At 41.0% G+C, this 11,516-nt stretch overlaps 1 protein-coding gene across 1 annotated transcript in view; it reads right to left on the bottom strand.

The window, feature by feature from the left end:
• Positions 1–1,210: 1,210 nt before the first annotated feature.
• enpp6 (ectonucleotide pyrophosphatase/phosphodiesterase 6) overlaps positions 1,211–11,516 on the bottom strand; it is an 84,954-nt gene continuing 74,648 nt past the window's right edge. Inside the window, exons 3-8 of the mRNA XM_077577066.1 lie at positions 9,492–9,603; positions 8,611–8,752; positions 8,340–8,519; positions 8,121–8,258; positions 7,853–7,979; positions 1,211–2,030 (exon numbers count right to left, since the gene is read on the bottom strand). Coding sequence (XP_077433192.1) covers positions 1,819–2,030; positions 7,853–7,979; positions 8,121–8,258; positions 8,340–8,519; positions 8,611–8,752; positions 9,492–9,603 — 911 coding nt within the window. The 3' untranslated portion in view covers positions 1,211–1,818. The remainder of the gene's footprint in view (positions 2,031–7,852; positions 7,980–8,120; positions 8,259–8,339; positions 8,520–8,610; positions 8,753–9,491; positions 9,604–11,516) is intronic.

Here is an 11,516-nt window from a genome sequence, read left to right as displayed (position 1 = left end):
AGTTTTCAACCTGCTCTCATTTGGTCATTTTTTATCCGATTAAGAAAAGGAGAACATGCTCGTGTTCCCCAAACCCTTGCCGTTCTAACGAGCCATTTCTTGAATCTGGATCTTCAACCGTTGAGTCGTGAGAGGCTCTTCTTTGAGGTGTGCGTCTCTCATTCAATCTCAATGTAATGTGGGTGCGTGACGTCACTTCAACTCGTCACCATGGCCACAATCTTTGCTCACTAGACATCAAATTCTCATATTTTGTAGTCACGAGTGTCTTCTTTCAGACAAACTAACTTTTATTTGGCTAAGGTGTCATTTAGTACCTTTATTTTCACCTTAAGCAAGAGAAGTCGGACTAATTCGCCTGTCTTTTACATGTTAATTTCAGGCGCCTTCCTCTCTCCATTTCTGATAAATCATAAGTTTTCAACCTGCTCTCATTTGGTCATTTTTTATCCCATAGAAAATGAGAACATGCTCGTGTTCCCCAAACCCATGCCGTTCTAACGAGTCATTTCTTGAATCTGTATCTTCAACCGTTAAGTCGTGAGAGGCTTTTGTTGAAGGGGTCCTTCTCTCATGCAATCTCAATGGAATGTGGGGCGCGTGACGGCTCCAAGTCAAAAATGTATGTGCTCTTAAAGTGACAGTGACATATTTTTAGATTATGGTTAACTTACACATTTCTTGACCGATTCCAGTCATTTAAATTTTAAACTGTTCAGCTCATTTACATTTTTTTAAATACATTTTCAGGGACAGTGAGATACTTTTAGTTGATGTTGATTATAGTTAACTTCCACATTTCTTGACCGATTCCAGTCGTTTAAATTTTAAACTGTTCAGCTCATTTACATTTTTTATGGACAGCAAGATACTTTTAGTTGATGTTGATTATGGTTAACTTCCACATTTCTTGAGCGATTCCAGTCTTTTAAGTTTTAAACTGTTCAGCTCATTTACAAGAGTCAGCAGTCCCATTCAAAATTTCCGCGGGAATTTTTCTAGTTATTTATCATATTGACTCCACAAATCCTTTGGGTAATTAGTTTGTTCACAGTTTAAGCTGTTAAATAATAAAATGGTGACAATATTGAAGACAGAACTATGTTTTAAATTAAAGAAAATTTATTTACAGAATAAAAGAAAGATTTAGAGATCTAAACTGAATATCAAAAATATTTATAGCATAATTGCATTTCTCCTTGGTAATAAAATGTACCTCACCCCAGTCAAAAAAGTCTTCTAGCTTCTTAAGAAGACTGAAAAGATATTCGCTTGGAATAGAAAATACAACATTAAAGCTGACCTATACAGCAATTTGCCCAAAAATATCTTTACAATAATTTATTTGACCATTTATAACTCAAACATCTTCTAATTAGCAGATTAACACCTTAGCTGTTCACAATGGGTACATCTGCAAGCCTCTGGCCAATAGTTTTCAGACTGGATTCGGGTTTGGATTTCCCGCCCTCTATCTGGGGATGTGATATCATGCGTACATTGAGAAGGGAGTGTACAGTTTAATTTTTTACACGTGACAGTAGCGACTCAAAATAAAATTTTCTGCATTGGCAGCTTTAAACACATTTATACTGAGTATCATTGTTATTTGTATCTGTATTTTGCTCAAATTCTTTTCATATCTGATCTTTTTGTCCTTCTAAATCACAGTCATTATATTCAATAACCTTTGGGATTTCTTTAATTAAACCTAAATACCAGTAGAAATTTCAAACACCAATCAAGATTCATAATTAACGGTTTCAGCTCTTGTCTTTTTGCCTATAGACATGAAAACCATTCAGCGTTTGGAGTCTTCTATCGCCACAGTGCCAGCAGGGTTCCTAATAAAGCCATCCAGCAGGGCCACTGGCTTGTGGGCAAGTGCAGACTAGCAGAACTGTTGAGGAGATTCTCAACCTGAGACCAGGACCCATTATTTGGCAATGGTTCCACTCCCAGTGTATGACACAATACGTTATAGACGTCCACAGCTCGGATAGGAGCAGCACGGAGATTCTGCTTGAAGTCTACATGAAAAGAAGAGGACAATATTAGATTTTTATAAGCAGTTAACTCGTTTTTACACTTGTATGACATTCAAGAATGTTTCAATGATACCTTTAAAACACCCTGCAAAGTTAAGGCTGAACGGTAAATATACTCTTATTTTTATGATGTCTAGAACCGGTAATTCATTGTAAAAGGTCTTAAGTCAATATTCACATTATACTAAATGATAGGGCTGGGTATCGATTCTAATTTCCTCAATTGATTCGATTTTGATTCACAAGAGTTCAGTTCGATTCAATTTTAATTGCATTCAATTTGATTCAGTTCAGTTCAATTCAGTCCAATATTTATTAAGAATGGAACATCAATTCTTCTTAAATATCAAGGCGAAAATTAAATTTTGCGGAAGCAGTAATGGGTTAAATGATTTAGTTTATTCATAAAAGTAATGTGTTATAATCACTTATGTGTTACACAAACATTGACATCAGCAATATGAAAATATTTTCATAATTCTAATTCAATAATTGTAAATATAAATAAATAAGATTCTGAATTGTCTTAAAGTGCAATAAGTCAGGTCTTTCATAAATGTAAGAAAATACTTAAATTCATGTGAACTGTAAATTTCAAAAAAACAGATACAGAAAAAAATTGGGCCTTTAAAATTATATTTACTTATAAATTTATAGGAAAAAGCGATAGTAAAATAATCAATTCATGGTTTTATGAATTGACATCAGGCTCAAAATGGAAAATCTATTTGATATTGCTTATTCAATTTTTCTTTAACTCAGCCCTACTAAATAAAACCAGTTAACTTTAAGTTGATCACAAATGTTCTATTATTCATTGCTGCTTGCCTGACTTATACAATAGATAATTAAATTCCAAGGGAATTTTTTTCCACTATCACACACTAAACTACACGCATCAATTTATGAGTTCAGTTTAGTAGTTCACTTTTGTCAAACTTTGTTCTGACTGCAATTATACTCTTAAACTCCATTCATTTATCACCTTCTGCTTATGTGGAGGCGGATTGCACGGGCCAGCAGCCTTATCAGAGAGGCCTTGTTGCATAGTATTATAGAAAATGTACTTCTCATTTCTTGGATAAATATTTGGTTCTCTGCCCACCAACCAAGAAAATCTTTTGTCAGTTATTTCCAAAAGTGTATCGCACAGCCATTTTGATTTTTGCTTGATTGTGATGTAGCAGTGGAGCTAATTTGCATAATATCACCACCACGTCGTGTTTATCCACCCAAGACTGGGCAGTGAGACTGTGTAAAGATCCACAATGGTCAAGTTATGGCCGGAGCCTGTTAGCCTGACTGGTTGGGAGGCAACATGACAACAACATGACAACATTGTAAAGCTTAAAAGACAGTACAGTCCTAGTATTGTGATTGATAGCTAACGCTAGCTAACTTGCGTGAGCTTTAATTGTTTTGATTTTTCCTCATCAAAAAAATGTTTTTTAAAGGGATGTGTGAAACAACTTTTACTACATCCTCATTCCTGTTTAAAGTTTAAAGAGGCAGTGTTTATTATTTAGCGCCATCTAGTGGTGAACTAATAATTCATTCATTTAAAAGAACACTATCAATTCCAAAAATTTCTTCAAACATTTCTTCTTCTTTTCCTTTCGGATTTTCTCCGCAGGGGTCGCCACAGCGAATCAGTTGCCTCCATCTAACCCTGTCCCCTGCATCCTCTGCTCTCACACCAACTACCTTGATGTCCACTTTAAATACATCCATAAACCTCCTTTTTGGTCTTCCTCTAGACCGCTTGCCTGGCATTTGGAAACTCGGCAGCCTTCTGCCAATTGCTCTGGACTGTTGCACTAACTCCTCCACATTCTTGGTCTCTTCTCCCTGTAACCTCACTCTTCCACTTGGGTCCCTCCCATTCACACACAGATACTATGTCTTGCTACGGCTAACCTTCATTCCCCTCCTTTCCAGGGCAAACCTCCACGCCTCTAGCTTCTCCTCCACATGTTCACTGCACTCACTACAGATCACAATGTCGTCTGCAAACATCATAGTCCATGGAGATTCCTATCTAACCTCATCTGTCATCCTGTCCATTACCATAGCGAACAAGAAGGGGCTCAGAGCTGATCCTTGATGTAGTCCCACTTGCACTTTGAACTCCTCCGTCACACCTACAGCACACCTCACCACTGTCTTACAGTCCTCATACATGTCCTGCACCACTTGAACATACTTCTCTGCCACTCCAGACTTCCTCATACAAAACCACAGTTCCTCTCTAGGTTGTTATAAGCTTTCTCCAGATCTACAAAGACACAATGCAGCTCTTTCTGACCTTCTCTGTACTTCTCTATCAACATCCTCGAAGCAAATACTTCATCTGTTGTACTCTTTTTTGGCATGAAACCATGCTGCTTCTCTTTCTCCCTACAAACACGCCTTCCTCCTTTCTTTCTTTGACCAACAGTAGTCCAGTTTCCACCGGCACCCAGTACGTCAACAGCACAGATGGCGGGCTTCGACCGATCCGGTATGGGAGTCATACATTTGATTTGCATGTTTGATTTGGCCAAAGTTTTATGTTTATCCGGGCTTTGGACCGGCACAAGAAGACACTCACATCAACATACAGTCTTTTACATAATCATAGGTCTAGTAATCACTAACTATATTAGATATGTCGCACCACGCCTTACAGGTGGCTGCCATGTTTCACCGTAATCTTTCTGCTACGGATACCTTAACGAGAAGAACTTTGCTATAATAGTTAGCCTCTGCCGCTTTTGCATGAATACAGTATTAGGATGCTTGTCCTGGCCGGGGTCGACGGCTCCCCTCTTTGGTGGAGGTTTTCATGCATGCCAGATCCACCACACCAGCATCTATCGAAATTCAAACACAATCTCCTTCTTCCTCTGGTCGTTGAATCGGTGGAGGCTGATGTCTGTGGATCTCACTCTGCTTCATCTATCCTTTCTTTCCTTTGGTCTCTTGATGTCTCCCTAATTTGTTGGAATTTAGATGTTTCCGGGGTTGGTGAAAGACTCTGGTTGGTAACCCGGTGGGTAGTAGGTAATGTCTGGTCGGTGCTGAATTTCACTTTCCTTTTTCTTTGATCCTTCCTCGGGTCTCCTGACAACCTCACGACTCAAGCTGGATTCTGAAGTATTCGGTTTAGGTGAACGGTATGGGATTTTTAATAGGTTTTAGGTGAACTAATGAGTACACACTCACACGCACGCACACATGCACACACACACACGCACTTGCACATACTCACGCACATACAAAATTTAAAAAAATAATAATAAAAAAAAAACTGACACTAACACAAGAGTGAGGTCATAATTCCAGAAAATATTTGCATGAATTTAACATAAAACCAATGGAAAACAGTCAGTAGCTATAATAGGAGCTTTGTACCCGAGTTCAAACATTCATTGGAAAATACTAATCACAACACTTTCCTAAATTATTATCACTCTATCTATAAATACACATTTTAGACAATATAAAATTTAGAGATTTTTTTGGGGCAATAAACAGACCACTGGCCGTCTCAAGACTTAACATCATGGAAAACAGGAGAAGGGAATTTTGCCTTAAGGCTTTTAGAACATTTCCTTTCCTTATCAGTTTCATAGTCTCAGGTTGTGCTGCACTTCAACCACACCAGGGCCAGATTTGCTTTAAATTAGATCATGTTTAACTCAGATTAAATCGACTCTGTTTCTCAACTAGGTGCAGCTGTGTGTCCATCTACATTTCGCTTTTGCTTTCTGAAGTCTCTTTAATGAGGACAGTGGCGCGAATCCCGAATCTGTAATCCTTGCTATATTTCACAGACATGAGTTTCCATCGATCTTGGAAGCTTTGCCAGATTTGGAATGCGTGCCTTTTGGGTGGTGTGCATGAGAGATGCTTCAAAGAATGGTCATTCTGAAAAGATTTGAATTGAGTGTGTTTGCTTCTCGCAGTCACTCTTGCAATTGGCCTTCTGTGGTCAAGGTTAGCGCACACATGCCACTCAAGAAGCTTTAACAGATGCTGATCACCAGTGTTTGACCCATGTGTGATCGTCCCTGTACGACCGATGTCAGAGTTTGGTCCGCATTGCCGGCAGTAAGTCGAATTTGTTTCCTGTGAGGGTTGGACTCCACCAAGGTTGCCCTTTGTCACCGATTCTGTTCATAACTATTATGGACAGAGTTTCTAGGCGTAGCCGAAGCGTTGAGGGGGTCCGGTTTGGTAGCCTCAACATTGCATCTCTGCTTTTTGCAGATTATGTGGTGCTGTTGGCTTCTTCAAGCCGTGATCTCCAGCTCTCACTGGAGCGGTTCGCAGCTGAGTGTGAAGCGGCTGGGATGAGGATCAGCACCTCCAAATCCGAGACCATGGTCCTCAGTCGGAAAAGGGTGGAGTGCCCTCTCCGGGTCGGGGATGAGATCCTGCCTCAAGTGGAGGAGTTCAAGTATATTGGGGTCTTGTTCACGAGTGAGGGTAGGTTAGAGCGGGAGATCGACAGGCGGATCGGTGCAGCGTCTGCAGTGATGCGGACGCTGTATCGGTCCGTTGTAGTGAAGAAGGAGCTGAGCCGAAAGGCAAAGCTTTCGATTTACCGGTCGATCTATGTTCCTGCCCTCACCTATGGTCACGAGCTGTGGGTCGTGACCGAAAGAACAAGATCCCGGATACAAGCGGCCGAAATGAGTTTCCTCCGCAGGGTAGCCGGGCTCTCCCTTAGAGATAGGGTGAGAAGCTCGGTCATCCGGGAGGGACTCAGCGTTGAGCCGCTACTCCTCCACGTTGAGAGGAACCAGTTGAGGTGGCTCGGGCATCTGGTTCGGATGCCTCCCTGGGGAGGTGTTCCGGGCATGTCCTACCGGCGGGAGGCCCCGGGGACAACCCAGGACACGCTGGAGAGACTATGTCTCTCGGCTAGCCTGGGAACGCCTTGGGATCCCGCCGGAGGAGCTGGGTGTAGTGGCTGGGGAGAGGGAAGCCTGGGCTTCCCTGCTAAAGCTGCTGCCCCCGCGACCCGACCCCGGATAAGTGGAATTGAAGACGGACGGACATTAGAATACTTTGAAATCCTTCCTTCTATTCATGCATTTCAGTATTCTCAACACAAAACTGTGAACGTCTACTAAATTCTTCATCTGTTGTCATTTCAGAATGCATTTATTACAGCTTGTAAAATGAGATGCTCCTGGCTTTTATTTGCTATATAATTTTTTATTTATTTTTGGACCACACAACACATACATATCGCGTATTAGGGCTAATTTGCGACTTTAAAAAGAGAAAAGAAGAGAGAAAAAAGAAAAAAAAAGAAGGGAAAAAAAAGAAAAAAAAGGAGGATGCTTGTCTCACTCTGCTTTGCTCTCGCTAGCTTTTGCTAGATTCTCCTGCTAGCTGCTTTTGTTAGCCGCTCCAGATAGCTTGTGCTAGCCGCTCTTGTTAGCTTATCCAGTGAGTTCTTGCTCGCCGCTCCCGTTCACCGGGCAGTCTCTCAGAGGCACCGCAGTGCGTATGTTTCAAAATCACTGCATTCTATTAGTTCACCACTAGATGGCACTAAATATACACGCTGTCTCTTTAAAGAGTTACATTATTTTTTACATTTGCTAGGTAATCATGTTACTTATAACATTGCCCATGCAATACATTTTCCTGCAGCAAATCAATTAAATTGAAATTATTTGCTGTGCTATGCCGCGTTCCACCTTAAGGGTTCAACTGTAAATGTCAAGCCGTTACTTTTGTCAAGTTGTTCTTTGAAATTTGAAACAAAACGAGGCTTAAACGGTCAAAATAAAACATATTGTTTGTACCAGGTCCTGCTGCCAAGAAAAAGCCGCCCATGTCTGGAAAATTATTGTCGTAACCATGCCAGCCATTTTGCCATGCCAAGGGCGGCCCACTGGAGTCATTTTTCCAGTATGGGAGATCAGCCTTATTCTGGATTAAACACATTCACAAGCATATCAGAACAAAATGAAGTCATGGTTTATTTTACATATATAGTAGATAACATTTCAACGGATATACTTTATGTTTATCTAGTTTGACTATCATAAATCAGACTTAATGATGATGTACCTGAGCAATGAACCAGCCTGGCTCAGCCACCAGTGTGAGAGGGGCAACAAACTTTCCTCCTTTATAATGGAAGCGTTCAGGAATCTCCTCTTTGGCATAAGCATGCATGTTGGGGACCTTGGACAAAGAGGCATGCACCTACAAAACAAAAAAAACTCACACATTGAGCAAACATTTGTTGTGTGTCCACATCTGCTTTGTACCAAATTCTGCTCTCACCTGTTGAAAGTTCTCTGCTTTGACCCACAAACTGACAACTGGGCCTCTGTCCATCATCTTGACAATGTCTGCCATGTTGATATACTTGTCCAGCTCTATTACCTTGTCCATCCATTCAATTTTTGTCATACCATGGTCTGAAAATAGCACAATGTTGACCTGATTCAACATGTTCTTCTCCTGCAAAAAGTATTACAGAAGATGCAAATGACAACTAATTATGGGAAAAGAAAGGTAAAGCTGTATTTGCAACAAACTCCAGTTTACTAACTTGAATTTTGCTGTTCAGCATCTGCATTGCTGTGTCCAGTTGTTGCACTGCTGTTTTGATCTGAGGGGAGTCTGGACCAAAGTGGTGTCCCTCTACATCTATTTTCTCATAATATATCGCTGCCATGTTTGCATCGCCTGACCTACACATTCACACAGACACACACAAATAAGCATGTACATACAAACTAACGTTGGGTGGTATCATGGTATCCCTTGGGCCTAAAAATAGAAACAGTGTCACTTTCAACAGTGTCATAAAATAAACTGCAGCGCATAATGACATAATATTATATTAAATATATTTTTTGTTACAGTAGCACATATAAATGTCTATTTGTGTTGTGTTTCATCCTAATTTTACTCTATTTCAAACTAATCTTAGGCTATAATATTTTTGTAACTGAAAGACGTTTTGTTAGTCATGTGACAGTCCATAAGATGGAACAAAACAAGATGGCCAGTCGCTCTGCTCGCAACTCAAGCGCATTGGTCTTAAAAAAAATGAAACTGCTGCAATTTGCAATTTTAATTGAACTTCCATCTTTGCTACACGTCCCTATTTAACATTACAAACTGTTCCTAATTCCTTCATGACAATTTTATTATTGTGCGTAATTACAAATGACAGCTTTTTCCTCACGTCACCGTTTCTAAAACAAGGCGTTTTTCTAGAAGCAAAAAAAAATGTAAGTAAAATTTAGAGTATACGTACTTCTACAGGGGTCACTACAACACTGGATAAACAATACAAAAATTATTAATAATTCACCTGTAGTTTTTTACAACTGAATTATACCCACACTTTTGTGCTAAAATATTCGCTGTAAATGTACCTCATTTGTCCTAAACTGTCTGCTTTTATAGACATGATGTTCTTACCTGAGCATGTTGAGAGATCGTTCAATTGAATCAGTTAGGTTTGCTATTGATGGATTGTAGACGTACTCTTCACAAAAGGTTGGGCGAACTCCCAGAATCTCTACCTCACAGCCTACACAGACACACATGGACAAATGTGAGATGCCATTGATGTTTACAGCATTGATTGTTAAGTTAGACGATGCAGATTCTGCTGCCCCCTGGTTTGTATTTGGATTCTGAATCTGATTTTAACACAGCACTGAACTGCGTGATGTTGACAATAATCCCACCACATTATCCATCCCTCCATTCATTCACTCACTAGTCCTCATTATCTCAGAAGGTGATGGATGAAAGGCTGGGCAAAACCCTGGACTGGGCAAATACAGGTAGACAAACTACCATCCACATTCACACCTATGGAGAATTTGGAGTCTTTAATTAAAATGACATTCGCGCTTATGGAGTGTGGGAGGAATGCAGAAAAAAATCAACACAAACAGGGAGAACATGCAAACTTTACCTGCTTTAGAAATTGTCATGAGGGACGCGAGTGGATGAGGGATGGTGGTCCCAAAAGCAGGGAAGCAAGGCAGTGAGACAGGAATGAAGTGCAATATGTGGAACTTTAATGAATTGCAGGAAAAAAAGGTGACGTGGATGGGCGTGGACAAGACGTAACGGGACTGGGGCCTGACATAGCGTAGTTCGACTGGACTGGTCGCCGTGACAGGACAGGACTGGACGTCGTGACTGGACTGGTCATCGTGACAGGACGTGACTAGGCTGGTCAACGATACTGGACAGGACGTGACCATACTGGTCGTCAGGACAGGACTGGACGTTGCAACTAGACAGGATGTGACTGGACTGGTAGTGACGACTGGACAGGACGGCGTGACTTATAGTGACAGGACGTGACTAGACTGGAACAAACTTGCCTGACTTGCCTTGACTTGACTAGCTGTGGAGTGGATATGACTTGGCTGCGGCTGGGGCTATAGCTTGACTGTGGCTGTGACGGAGACTTGGCTGTAACACAGACTTGGCTGTGACGAAGGCTTGGCTGTGACGAAAACTTTGACTGTGATGAAAGCTTGGCTGTGACAGAGACTTTGCTGTGACAGAGCCATGGCTGTGATGAGACTTGGCTGTGACCAAGACTTGGCTGTGACAAAGACTTGACTGACGAAGATTTGGCTTTGACGGGACGAGACACTAACTTCCACACATAACGTCGACAATGCACCCACACTGACTGAACAGAACCCACAGAAGCATTTCAAGACTTGCGTGTGTCCAAAAGAAGACGCTGAGGATGTGTAACGGCTGTAATATATATATGCCAAGTCATGAGTGGCGCTGTACGCAGCCACAGGGAGTTAACAGAAAGCATAGAAGAAGAATCAGCGAAGAAGACGACCACTTTTTTTCTAACTTTATTGCAATCTACTTTGCATGTATCGAAACAACATGAAAAAGACGAACACAGGAGAAGTGACAATGGTGGGTGATTCAAGTACAACACCGCTTGTTGAACGTGGGAATAAATAAGCAAAATATCAAGCCAAGACTGGATTCTGAACCTCAGAACTCTGAGTTAGGCGTGCCTTTTACAACCCAGTGTGCTGCTGCATTCACATTATTTGAGTAAAAATAGAAACACCATCTTCCCTGCGTTTCCCTGGCTGGCGACCATCTCAGGCCTGTCTTTATTACTCACAAATTACAATTCATTAACGCACCAGAACTTTTTTTAAACGGGAGCGTTGCCCAAAAAAATATCCTTTTGCCATTAAGGCCACCGTACTACTCGCTTTTCTTCAGAAAAATGAGACAAACAATGTGATGTAGAAGCAGAATAAAGCGGTAAAAAAGAGCCAGTGTTTCGCTCTGCGCCCACACCAGGAAGACGCCAGATGGTTCCTTCTTTACTCCACTCCTTCCTCATTAAATGACTACCGCTACTTTACCATAGTCCTCACATTTTATCTCAAAGTTTTTGTCTTGACCATTTCTGTTACGTTTTAATGTTTTACATTT

This window comes from Vanacampus margaritifer, chromosome 10, assembly GCF_051991255.1.
Source record: "Vanacampus margaritifer isolate UIUO_Vmar chromosome 10, RoL_Vmar_1.0, whole genome shotgun sequence".
Lineage (NCBI taxonomy): Eukaryota > Metazoa > Chordata > Actinopteri > Syngnathiformes > Syngnathidae > Vanacampus > Vanacampus margaritifer.
This window is presented reverse-complemented; position numbering and strand designations above follow the sequence as displayed.